The sequence below is a fragment of the Polypterus senegalus genome, chromosome 9, assembly GCF_016835505.1.
Source record: "Polypterus senegalus isolate Bchr_013 chromosome 9, ASM1683550v1, whole genome shotgun sequence".
Taxonomy (NCBI): domain Eukaryota; kingdom Metazoa; phylum Chordata; class Cladistia; order Polypteriformes; family Polypteridae; genus Polypterus; species Polypterus senegalus.
Window position 1 is genome coordinate 181,277,177 of NC_053162.1, and position 14,089 is coordinate 181,291,265.

Here is a 14,089-nt window from a genome sequence, read left to right on the forward strand (position 1 = left end):
GACATTTGTGTTTCTAGTAACCCCCTAAAAAAAAAAAAGTGGGGACTATTACATTGGAGAAAACTTTGAGATGGGAAAAAAAGAAATTGAGTTTCAAAGGGCTTCTTGTTTATTTTCCGTGATGCCCAGAGGATTTTTTTTATTTTTTAAATATGAATGCAGCTCTGGGGATGTGTGTTTGTGTTGATAGAAACTGCAAAATGTCTCCTTGGCGGGATGGCATGACATATGCTGTTTGTGCACCCTTGACAACATTGAGAATGGTACTTTTTATTACTGGAATGTTTTTGGATCACACACATTGCCTGTTAAGTTTCACACAATGTCAAAGTTTGCCAAATCGGAATAAAGTGTAATCCTTTGACAAGCGGGTGATAATGAATAGCCTAATTTGCTGACTTTTTTTTTTTTTTTTAATATAAAACAACCTCCCGTCACCCTCCTCATAAAAGAGGTAAAAAAAAAAAAAAATACTTGCAAAAGTTTCATTTTCCTTGTTAGAACAGATTTCTGTCAGCCTGTCTTTAATCACCTGCTTCCCCTGAGAGGATATTTTTAGCCGACTTTTTTGGAGTTTAGCTCTTCCGTAGCTTGTGCAGCGCACTAATGAGATGCTGTGAGAGTATAGTCAAGCGTTAATTAAGGAAGGTCTGCAAGAAGCCCTCACTGTACATACATTAACTTTGTTCCACCTCACACAAACACATGTGTGTGTGTTCATTCTTGTTTTCACAGGTTTCACAAACAACAGATGGCCTAGATGCTGATCTCTGGAAGGACGGCTTATTCAAATCCAAGGTCACGCGATACCTCTGTTTCACAAGAACATTCTCCAAAGAAAATGTAAGCAGATTCTCTTTTGTTGACACATTAAGGGGTTAAATCTTGTTGGCTTAAACAAATTCTCAAAAAATGGAATTGCAAGGAAATGTATCTATAACCTTGAATGTGTGCATTGGAAATTCAACGTTGAAGTGCAGAGTTGCCTGGTCTGAAATGTTGAACTCATTATAACACTTCCGGGAGCCAATAGTGACACCCCAAAACCGTTTGTTTGATTTATTTATTTTTAAAAGATATGTTCATAAGGTTAAAGCATCCACTCTCAACAGAAACACTCCTGTTCATACTGCAGGTTCAGTGGTCCTTTTTAAAAGCAATGCCTGCCTGTTTGATTGTTTTTTGAAGTCAGAATTAACTTGGCATTTTCTTCAGTTACATTTAAAAAATGCAGTTAAGTAACAAAATGTCAAAGTCCACCATGTGTGTGACATTGAGAAGCAATGAACCCGTCAGGTTGTACTCTCGTCATCTCTTAACTAGTAGTAAAAGACGGTAACTCATCACATGTTGAGATGAAAGAACACCGCGTGATAGGTCAGCACTGGAGCAAAGTAGGTCTTCTTTATTTAGTCTTATTTTATCGATATACACTCACCTAAAGGATTATTAGGAACACCTGTTCAATTTCTCATGAATGCAATTATCTAATCAACCAATCACATGGCAGTTGCTTCAATGCATTTAGGGCTGTGGTCCTGGTCAAGACAATCTTCTGAACTCCAAACTGAATGTCAGAATGGCAAATAAAGGTGATTTCAGCAATTTTGAGCGTGGCACGGTTGTTGGTGCCAGACGGGCCGGTCTGAGTATTTCACAATCTGCTCAGTTACTGGGATTTTCACGCACAACCATTTCTAGGGTTTACAAAGAATGGTGTGAAAAGGGAAAAACATCCAGTATGCGGCAGTCCTGTGGGCGAAAATGCCTTGTTGATGCTAGAGGTCAGAGGAGAATGAATGGGCCGACTGATTCAAGCTGATAGAAGAGCAACTTTGACTGAAATAACCACTCGTTACAACCGAGGTAGGCAGCAAAGCATTTGTGAAGCCACAACACGCACAACCTTGAGGCGGATGGGCTACAACAGCAGAAGACCCCACCGGGTACCACTCATCTCCACTACAAATAGGAAAAAGAGGCTACAATTTGCACGAGCTCACCAAAATTGGACAGTTGAAGACTGGAAAAATGTTGCCTGGTCTGATGAGTCTCGATTTCTGTTGAGACATTCAAATGGTAGAGTCAGAATTTGGTGTAAACAGAATGAGAACATGGATCCATCATGCCTTGTTACCACTGTGCAGGCTAGTGGTGGTGGTGTAATGGTGTAGGGGATGTTTTCTTGGCACACTTTAGGCCCCTTAGTGCCAATTGGGCATCGTTTAAATGCCACGGGCTACCTGAGCATTGTTTCTGACCATGTCCATCCCTTCATGACCACCATGTACCCATCCTCTGATGGCTACTTCCAGCAGGATAATGCACCATGTCACAAAGCTCAAATCATTTCAAATTGGTTTCTTGAACATGACAATGAGTTCACTGTACTAAAATGGCCCCCACAGTCACCAGATCTCAACCCAATAGAGCATCTTTGGGATGTGGTGGAACGGGAGCTTCGTGCCCTGGATGTGCATCCCACAAATCTCCATCAACTGCAAGATGCTATCCTATCAATATGGGCCAACATTTGTAAAGAATGCTTTCAGCACCTTGTTGAATCAATGCCACGTAGAATTAAGGCAGTTCTGAAGGCGAAAGGGGGTCAAACACCGTATTAGTATGGTGGTCCAAATAGTCCTTTAGGTGAGTGTATGTGAGTCTGTAAATAGCACTTTAGTATATTTAATTATTTTTTATTAGAAAATCCTGAACTAAATAATTCCACCGACTAACTTTAAATTTGTTTGAGGAATCAAGTCATGCTCTGGTAATTCCTCAAACCTCTTTTAGTAATAAAATGCTTTACATTGTCATTCCAACAGATGGCACATCACAAACATTTTTAGTAATAAAATGCATTGCATTTACCATTCCAGCCGATGGCACATCACACACATTAATACTTCTTTTACAAGTCCTGTGACGAGTGGCATATAACAGAGACATAATGCTTTACGTTTGTTATTTTAACAGATGACGCATCACAAACATTTGTAGTAATAAAATGCATTACATTTGTCGTTGCAGTAGATGATTTATGACACATTTGTACATTTGCCTTTACGTTTCCAACAGATGGCACATTACACACGTTAACACTTCTTTTACGAATCCCATATGAAATGGCATATAACAGAGTCCTATGCATTACATTTGTCATTTCAACAGATGGCGCATCACAAACATTAACACTTATTTTTTGAATCCATATTAAATGGCATGTAACAGAGACCGAGGCATTGCATGGTGCACTGTGAATGTTAATGCTGATTGATTACTTAGATTTCAACTCATCTTAAATGAGTGGCACAGCTAGGCTGTTAGTTAAACATTACTCTCTAGGTGTACGTCTAGTTGCTCCGTCTCTGTCATTCCAACAGATGGCTTATTGCAAACATTTATAGTTAAAAAATGTACAGTATATATCTTGCATTTACCATTACAGCAGATGGCACATCACACTCATTAACTCCTTAACATTACAGTTTTTCTCAGTTGCAGCTTTTGGCTTGAAAATTTACATTTTCATTAAGTCTCATCCTTCTATTGTAAAATTTGGAAAAACTCCAAAAGTACAAAGTCAAAAGTGTAGAAAGTATAAAAATGATACAGATAAGAATGGTGAATAACAATAGTATGAACAGCACACTGCACATGTGCGAATGACACGAGTGTCACTTTCAGATTCCCAGAATCACTTTCAGTTCCACTGCCCGAAGACTGACTCACCTCGGCATCACTGCTGACGAGAGGCGTTTCATACGAGATGCCATTATGAGGGTAGGAGATGATGTGTCTGCACCATGGCCTGAGGAATGCTCGGGCCTGATGCTTACACAGGACGTGCCTATACTGTTGCCGGAGTAGCGCTTGGCACTAATGCTGTTGGCACTTTTATAGGCCGAGTAATCCCTCATGTCTTACGTGAGATGCATCTGTATCAGTGCCCGAGTGACACTCGGGACTAACGCTTTTAGCACTGTTTTTATGGCCCAAGTGGCACTAGGGACTAACGCTAAGGAGGTTAACCCTGCTTTTACGAATCCCATACCAAATGGCATATAACATAGACATATGCATTGCATTTGTCATTCTAATTACATGGTGCCTCACAAACATTTGCAGTAATAAAATGCATTGCATTTGTCATTAAAACAGATGGCACATCACACACACTAACGCTGTTTTGATGAATCCCTTGCCAAACTGCATATAACAGAGACCTCTGCATTGCTTGGTACACTGCAAACATTAACGCTGAGGTCTACGTTGATTACTTAGATTTCAATAGACCAGCAGCACAGCTAGTGCCAAAGTAAAACAGGCCGATCTTTTACAGTTTATGTGTCCTTTTGAGGACACTCGGTGTATATTTAGTGGTAAGAAAGTCTTAATTCTGGAATAAAATTTGTCGACAGATATTGGGAGTTTAATATTAATAATACAGAAATGAGGTTTCTAAGTATTGTTTAAAAAATAAATGTAATTTCACCAAAAGGAGCACACTGATCATCAACCCCCCACTCCTTCTGCTTCACTTCACCTCCTTTGCTCCATTTGGAGAAACAAAAGAAATGCAACCACTTGTATCTCAAATTGAGTCACCTTGGAAAAAGTGCCTCAACCAAATGAGAAAATAATAATAAATACATTTAGCCGCAAAAAAAAATAATTTTTTGTCACTATTACATAAAAAACAATGTATATCCTTCATTAGTGACTAATTTTCATTTAGCAGTGTGCAGATAGAATATTTTAGAAATTTGAAATCATTTAACACAGTGTGTCAAAGTGTACCCGACTACATCTGCCTGCAGGACTTGTTTTCACACATCACCTCTTTATGTATTAGCTTGTTCCTAATTGTGAAGCACAGACACACAGGGGATTAACACTTGACCGCTTTTTACTTCTTTCTTTCTTTTTTTTTCCTGAGGACTGAAGAGAAATGTTATTACTGTGATGTAAAATATCTTGAGCTATGAGCCCCGCGAGTTACCCAGGTGCTTCTTTGTTTAGTGTGTGTAACCCCCCCAACACACAAACTCTATTCTTAAGTCATTTTTCTCATTTATTTTTTTTTTTTTTATTTCTGGACAATGACAGAGTCTCTCAAGGTACCTCAGCTTTATTTATTTTTTATTTTTACTTGTGATGCTTAAAGAATACTTGCAGGAGTTTTTTCCCCCCTCTTATTATTTCTGAAAGTGTCAGGCATTGCCATCCATCCATCCATTTTCCAACCCACTGAATCCGAACACTGTCTGCTGGAGCCAATCCCAGCCAACACAGGGCACAAGGCAGGAACCAATCCCGGGCAGGGTGCAAACCCACCACAGGACGCACGCACACACACCTACGCACCGAGCACACACCAGGGCCAATTTAGAATCGCCAATCCACCTGACCTGCATGTCTTTGGACTGTGGGAGGAAACCCACGCAGACACGGGGAGAACATGCAAACTCCACGCAGGGAGGACCCGGGAAGCGAACCGCTACCACTGCGCCACCGTGCCGCCCGTCAGACATTGCTTGAAGTATAAACTAGTATTAACTAAATAAAAAATAAAACTAAATTTCGAGTTTCAGGTTGGAAAGGAGGAGATTAGGAAGCAGGCACTGATACAGAGCATTGCCATACCCACCGCACAGCAACCCACCTCGGCACGGAGGAGTGCAGCCATGCGGCGGGTGGCACCTCAGCACCACACTCATTCAGATGGAATGGAACACTGGGAGGTTTTTTATGGTGGCTTGAGTGCCAGTTCTGCCACCAACCCCCAGGTTTTTCCCTGCAGGTTGGACGGCCTACATGCAGGGCTGGGTGCAGATTAACGTCATACCCAGGACCGAGGTTCGAAAGCATTTGGAGAATTACTGACAAGCACTGTGCTATTACTATTTTAAGTAAATGTTGTTGATCAGATCAGAGATGTAGCGAGAGTAGGGAGCAGGTTGAGGAGACCCTGGAGTGGTGGAGATATGAGAGGAGAGGAATGAAGGTTAGTAGGACCACCAAGACAGAATGCATGTGTGTGAGTGAGATGGAGGGAGTAGAGTTGGTGAAGGTGTGGAGGAGTTTAAATACTTGGGATCAACAGAACAGAGTAATGGGGAGTGTGGAAGAGAAGTGAAGAAGAGAGTACAGGCAGGGTGGAATGGGGGGAGAGAAGAGTGTCAGGAGTGATTGGTGATAAGACGGGTATCAGCAAGAGTGACAGTGAAGGTCTACCAGCTGTGTTATATGGGCCGAAGACGGTGGCACAGGAGACAGAGGTGGCAGAGTTAAAGATGCTGAGATTTGCATTGGGTGTGACAAGGATGGACAGGATTAGAAATGAGGACATTAGAGGGTCAGCTCAGGTTGGACGGTTGGGAGACAAAGTCAGAGAGGCGAGATTGCGTTGGTTTGGACATGTGAGGAGGAGAGATGGATGCTAAGGATAGAGCTGCCATGGAAGAGGAGATGAGGAAGGCCCAAGAGAAAGTTTATGGATGTGGTGAGAGAGGACATGCAGGTGATGGGGGTGACAGAACAAGATGGCGAGGACAGGAAGATATGGAAGAAGATGATCTGCCGTGGCGACCACTTACATGGAGCAGCCGAAAGAAGAAGAACATCATTAAACATTCATTCACAGTTTTTACTTGGAGCTTTATACATGCATTTCAAGTGTAACTGAATAAAACATCCATGAAGATCCATTTATTTATAGTCTGTTTGAATATCGGGAATCTGCTTTTCTACAAATAGTTAGAAAAGGTAATGATGTGCAAAAATATCTAAAGTGGTAAAATTTTGCTTTTCAAGTTGTCTATTCATTTTCATAGTTATTTTTTTTTTTTTTATCAATGTCAGGACTGTTGCGCGCTCATCTTTAGCATAAGTCAATACTATTTATTGTGCATTCCTTAGGAAAAAAGTGACCCTCTCCATGTCATAACGTTAATATGGACTTGACAGATCCACATCTCTGAAGATGGTTTTAATATGTGTTGCGCTATTGCCGGCTCTCTAGCGTCTGTATCATTTTCAGATGAGTGTCCATATTAGTTTAAGGTGTTTGATTCAAATAAAACCTGACAGTGCCATCAACAAAAGCTATTTTGTCTGCCATTCAACATTTCTGTGGCTGTAATTGTCTATGACAAAAACAGATTCTTTAAAATTAGCCACTGGATTGTGTGGCGTTTTTAATAATCCTACCGTATCTTGGACGTTCGGTGGATGATCTGCTTTTTCAGTTTCTCTTGGCAGCCAAAAATGTTTTCCTCCTTTTGCGGGACAGAAGCTTTGTTACTGTTTTCAATAATAACGTCTTTCACAGTCTTAATAACGGATTTCCTCAAGCCACACTTAAATCTGTGCCTGCTCTGTGTTTTACAGCATGATTTAATAATCATTATTTGTGCCAGTTTGTACGAGTTCTTGTCTGACAATAACAGAAGCAAATCAGACCCTGAAATGCATTGTTCAGTCCAAGGAGTTTGTGTCAGCATTTGATGTTTTTTCACCATTAGGGCTTTTAAGGCCAAATGAAAACATTCATCTTCATCCTGTTGAATCTAAAGATTAGATTTTGCTTGTCATCTTTAACAAATTGTAATTTGGTAATAAAGAACTTTTCAGACCTGTTAATTTTTTTAATATTGCTTTCTGTCATTATGGTTATAAATAATACTCTGGGAGTGTACAGTATGCATATTTTTCTAACAAGCCGCCATTTCAAAGATGTATTCAGACGCAGGTCTCCGAATGCGGTTAGTGCGCCCAGTGAAATCTGATAGCACGTCGTGTTCTCTCCATAAAATGTCCACTTTGTTTCCTACTGCTTTGCGTGTTTATTGCATTTGTTATTCGTATGTATTGTCTGTAGTTTATGTCCCAGTTGCTTTAATAACATCCTTTTAATTCTTATGTTCCCCAAAGAGTCATTTAGGAAACGTGCTGGTTGACATGAAGCTAATTGACATCAAGGACACTCTGCCAGTGGGTTTTATTCCAATTCAAGAAACAGTAGACACACGTAAGCAAACCTCCTTGTTCAATTTAAGAGTCTTTGCCTTTCGTTGACTTGGTTTCACCTGATCTAACAGGACTTTTTGCCCATCTGCATGCTTTCTAGCCTCATCTCCAGCTCAACACCGAGCGAGCGCTGTGCAGTTTTACAGAAGCTCTGTGTTCTCTCTGTTTTCTTTTTTGTTTCTGACGTTGTGTTACTAGTCACTAGTCTTTGAGATCTTTGTGGTGTCCTCTGTGACCCGTTCAGTCAGTCCCTAAGGCTTCAGAAAGTGCTGCTGCTGTGGAAAAAAGCATCCTGCATTTTTCATGTCCCAGTGAAGGCAGGCGCCTCTTCACCCTAATGACTACAGACCACTGACACTTGTGACCCACGTCATCAAGACCTTTAAGAGGCTGGTCCTGCACTATGCGAGTCCTCTGGTGGTAGACCACCTGGACCCACTGCTGTTTTGCTTATCGGATAAAGACCTGGATGGAGGATGCGATTATCTGTCTGCTCCACAAGGCTTATTATTCCCACCTGGACAGAGCTGGCCGCACTGTGAGGATGATGTTTGTTGATCTCTCCAGTGCCTTCAGTACCATCCAGCCATACCTGTGAGGAGGTCAACTCAAAGATATGCAGGTGGGATGGGCCTGTGGTGTCCTGATAATGGACTGTCTGTTTGGGCAGACCACGGTTTGTGAGACTCGAGGCCGGTGTCTCTGATATGGAGGTGAGCAACACTGGAGCACCACAGAGGAGAGTCCTGTCTCCATTTCTCTTCGCTCTGTACACCTCAGACAGTAAATAAGATACAGTAATAAGAGTCTCTGGTCCCAAAAGAGATGCATCAGTGGGTTAAGGATAAGTGTCCAGATCTGGATTTTTAAATAGCTTTTTACTTTCTCAAATACAAAGTAGAACGAAAGTATTCGTCCAAAAATTCATTGTCGAGATTTTGATGAATCTTGACGTTTTAGACCTCCCTGAATCTGAAAATACCATTTTTGGAATTGTCTGTGTGTGTGTGTATTTGTGTGTGCGTGTGTAAACACGATAACTTGAGTACGCTTTTACTTGCGTCAGACAAATTTTGCCCTAAAAGTATTAGGTATAAAACATAGATCAACTTTTGGGCTGTTTCCGCTCACCAGAAGTGGTACTTTACCTTTTATTCATGCAGCTGCAGAGTCCGACTTATTTAACTTTTACTTTTATAATAATTGTTCAGTATATTATTAAATTGATTTGTTTGTTGTTGATGGTTCTTTAATGTACATAATATAAAAATATAGTCGCTGTCTTGCGATTTGCTCCTCAAATATCCATCCCCATATCTGAGTATACGAGAAAGTCGAGCGGAGAGACCACTCCCGATTTTGTTTTTTTTTTTATTTATTTAATGTGCTCGCAATACGTCACTTAGCTGTTTTCATAAAAGTACACTTGACCTTCACCAGTATATCTGAGAGGTTTTATTTCCCAGATTCCCACTATGCACTTCTTCTTCCTTTTCTTGACAGCATCTTTGCGTGTAGTCATCATTGTTTAGCTTAAATAAAGCAATTGTGATAACATGAAACTATGGCACGATAGTCTGTCTTGTCTGAAGCATCAGGACCAGGTTTAATTCTTGAGTGGAGTTGAAATGTATTTATTTTTTTATTTTTGTTTGTTATGATTGTGGTTGAGCAGGCAGAGAAAGTAGGGGATGAAATATGACGATTGTATAATTAAAAAAAAAAGATGACGACTTCTACTGTAACACTGGACATTGCCAGTCAGATATTTGTTATTATTTTATTCTTAAAAAAGCATGCAGCTTTTCCCTAAACTGTAATACTTGACCAGAAGGATGTTCAAATGGCACTGATTATTTTCCTAACAGATTTTTTTTAATTTTAATTCAAGGAAACACTGTTATTACATACTTGTCTACTCAGTGGTTTATTTCAGAATTCACCTGATGTAGGAGAGCTTGAGTCGTGACTTAAAACTGCCCTTAATGAATTATTTATTGACAGTATTGTTCTTTAGCACATTGTTCTAACATTTCCACATTTTGTTTTTTGTTTATGTTTTTTGTTTATTTCGCTCATCTTCAGTGTTTTTAGTTACCCTTATTGATTGTTGTATGTATTGCAATCTCGTAAAGCATGCGTGAAACCACCTCTGCTGTGTTTTCTCTACAGAGGAGCAGGCATTCAGAAAAAGACGACTTTGTATAAAGTTTATTCCACGGGATTCCACCGAAGCTGCTATTTGTGACATCCGCATTCTAGGAAAAAGTAAACAAGCGCCACCCCAGTATACATTCATAGGGTAAGAGCGCATGTTTCTACTCCTGATAGTGGTGTCTAATGTGTGCCTGTCGTGCTGTTTTGCACAAATACTTTCATTATTATTAAGTGAATTTAAAGAGACATTAAATTGGTCAGCAGTCACGGTTTCATGAATTAATGCCAATTGGAATTTTAGAATACACTACTGATTTAGGTGAGTCCAATCAGTCGTTTGGCACAGCCAATCATCGCTTTTGACCAGTTCTTTAAATTCTGTTATGTGCTTTTAAAAATTATGGAAGAAGATGATCCACTGTGGCGACCCGTAATGGGAGCAGCTGAAAGAAGAAGAAGAAGAAGATGTGCTTTTAAAAATAATGTTCTGTGTGTTTTCAAAACTGAGGTTCTCCTCATTGGCTCCAAATCATCATTATCCAAAGCTGATGATCTTTCTCTTGTTATAACTCCTTTGTTTCCCCTTCACCTCAGGTTAAGAGTCTGGGTGTCATCCATGACAGTACTCGATCTTTCCAATCTCACATTAATAACATCACCCAGTCTGCTTACTTCCACCTACGTAATATTAAATTGCATTCGCTCCTCCCTCACTCTCCATACCACTGCCATCCTTGTTCACAGTCTTGTTACTTCACGTCTGGACTATTGCAATTCACTCTTCTTTGGTCTCTCTAATAAATCTCTCCATAATTCTGCAGCTCGCATCATTACTCGATCCCCGTCTATTCACCAAATTGCTCCGGTCTTGCAGCAGCTTCATTGGCTCCCGATTAAGTTTCAAATTGATTTTAAGATAGATAGATAGATGTGAAAGGCATTATATAATAGATAGATAGATAGATACTTTATTAATCCCAAGGGGAAATTCACATAATCCAGCAGCAGTATACTGATACAAAAAACTATTAAATTAAATAGAAATAAAAATGCATGTAAAAGCAGACAATAACTTTGAGTAATGTTAGCATTTACTCCCCCGGGTGGAATTGAAGAGTGTGGGGGAGGAACGATCTCCTCAGTCTGTCAGTGGAGCAGGACGGTGACAAAAGACTGTCACTGAAGCTGCTCCTCTGCCTGGAAATGACACTATTCAGTGGATGCAGTGGATTCTTCATGATTGACAGGAGTTTGCTTAATGCCCGTTGCTCTGCCACAGATGTCAAACTGTCCAACTTTACTCCTACAATAGAGCCTGCCTTCTTAACAAGTTTGTCCAACTGTCTGGTAGAACATCTGTAGCATCTTATTGCAGATGTTGAAGGACGCCAACCTTCTAATGAAGTATAGTCGGCTCTGTCCTCTCTTACACAGAGCATCAGTATTGGCAGTCCAGTCCAGTTTATCATCCAGCTGCACTCCCAGGTATTTGTAGGTCTGCACCTTCTGCACAGTCACCTCTGATGATCACGGGGTCCATGAGGGGCCTGGGCCTCCTAAAATCCACCACCAGCTCCTTGGTCTTGCTGGTGTTAAGGTGTAAGTGGTTTGAGTCGCACCATTTAACAAAGTCTTTGATTAGCTTCCTGTACTCCTCCTTCTGCCCACTCCTGATGCAGCCCACAATAGCAGTGTCGTCAGCAAACATTTGCACGTGGCAGGACTCAGAGTCATATTGGAAGTTATATATATTTAAATATATTACACCCCTCCATATCTATCCAACCTTCTTCATGTTGCCATTCCCTCCCGTAACCTTAGATCCTCTTCTTTCACCCACCTGACCGTCCCTCTCGCCCGTCTAACCTCCATGGGGAGCTGAGCATTCAGCCGTTCTGCTCCCAAGCTCTGGAATTCATTACCTACTGAGCTTAGAAATACCAAATCATTTTCAGCCTTCAAATGTAAACTTAAAACGCATCTGTTTAAAATGGCTTTTTCTTTATGATTATAGTGGCTTTGTTTGGTTTTAATTTTTATATCTTCTGTATTTTCCGATGTTTTAAGTTGTTTATAATGTGTCTTTTTATTTATTTATTTATTGTTTGTTTGTTCGGTGTCCTTGAGTTTTCAGAAAGGCGCCTAGTATAAATAAAGTGTATTATTATTATTATTTTAAAATTAAGCAAGTGTGTTTTTTTTTTTTTGTTCTTTATTTCGCCTTATACAGTTCCTCGTATTAGGAGTTTGTTAGTTTTCGTGTACCCCTTGGGCTCAGAGCGCAGGGTCAGCCATTGTACAGCTCAAGGGCCCAGCAGAGTAGGATCTCTTTTGGCAACCTTCGGGATACCAGCGCAGATCCTTAGCCTCAGAGCCACCACTCCGCCCCAACTCTTCTGTTCTTGTTACACTTTTCATGTTGTAGGCACCTTAACAATCACAAAATGTCATTGCTTATTAAATATTTTGACAATTCTTTAATTTAAAATATCGGATATGTCACAAATTTTGCCAGCAGTCCCAGTCTCAACATAGTCTGGAAACTTGCATCTGAGAGAAATTAGAGTTAACCAGATACTGTGTTTGACTAGATGTTAAAGTGTTATTTTCTGTACAGCGCAAATCAAACACACAGACAATTACATAAACTTCATAATTTGAATCTGCATGTGAAGGTTAAAACCCTAACTTGCACTGCTCATTCCAGCCAACTAATCTCGCTAATAATATTAGTTAAAACACAGTCATTTGTTAAAATTGTAAAATGATTATTGTTTGACAGGAATACAAATGGCAGACATGAAGGGCAAGTTGATCAGGGGCTGCCGCGATTGTTCGTGTGTATCTGGGATTGAAAGATCAGGAGTTGGGCGCCAGAGATCAGGGGCTTAATCCACTGAAGCCCCCCACCCTCTTGACACAACGGTCCATTGCTAAATCTGTCCTATGTTTATATCAGTCAGGGCAGCTGCACCTTTCCCATGAAAAATAAAAAATAATCAAAATGCTGCTTTATCTTTTCAATCTTAATTCCTAAATTTTCAGACCTGCATCTTCACAACTTCCACTGGCATATAAAATAAACACTGAGAAACGTGTTGGTTTTTTGAAAAGTTGTGTTTAATAAATTATTTTACTCCTGAACTGTCTCACTTTATTTACATTTGTTCACTTGAAGTTTTCTTAGCTGGATGTTGTACTTTGTCTACATTTTAATGAGTTATACGTTTGATTTGCAGCTTTTCTGATAATTTGTATTTCTAATGAAATTGTGTATTTCTTTTTGTAGAGAGCTGAACAACATGGGCATCTGGTATCGAATGGGAAGGGTGCCTCGTACGCAGGAGCCAGCGGTCCTTCACAGCTCTGTTTCTCAAACTCCCATTTCATCCCAAGCACCGCTTCCCAATCTGCCCAAGTAAGAGTTTTACAATTTCTGATCCTACCCGGTGCAGTGTTCAGGTGCCAATGTATGTCTTCTTTCCAACAAAGAACGTCTGGTGGAAAACCCCTTTGTAATGTTTTTTTTTGGTCTGTTTAGCTTTTCAGTTATATTGCCTTTTGTTCAGCTGCGCCAGGTTGGATGAGTTCATCTTTAGTATGCAAACCCTTAGCTGGCCCTCTAATCTTCAAACTCAGGTATCTCTTTATGTAACCTAATGCAGGATGATCCAGTGTCCCATATATATGGACTTGGTTATATTAGATCAAGGGTTCCCAACTTTGGGTACAAGATGAAATTTGGGCTGATGTGACAAAGAGGAAGGCTTCATTGCGATTTGCCAGAATTGAGTGAGGTGCACCATCTGACTTTATCGTGGTGCAGTTGGAGTCCCGCAGTGTGCCATCACTTGTAGGTGTCATGTATTAGTTAGTGCTCCTTGTCTATGATATGAAT

The 14,089-nt window shown here is 40.3% G+C and overlaps 1 protein-coding gene across 3 annotated transcripts in view; it reads left to right on the forward strand.

Moving 5' to 3' along the window:
- LOC120536085 (multivesicular body subunit 12B-like) overlaps nt 1-14,089 on the forward strand; it is a 270,910-nt gene that overhangs the window by 126,916 nt on the left and 129,905 nt on the right. For all 3 annotated transcript variants that reach the window (XM_039764453.1, XM_039764455.1, XM_039764454.1), the window contains 4 exons: nt 736-843; nt 7,939-8,035; nt 10,207-10,336; nt 13,481-13,609. In XM_039764453.1, coding sequence (XP_039620387.1) covers nt 736-843; nt 7,939-8,035; nt 10,207-10,336; nt 13,481-13,609 — 464 coding nt within the window. The remainder of the gene's footprint in view (nt 1-735; nt 844-7,938; nt 8,036-10,206; nt 10,337-13,480; nt 13,610-14,089) is intronic.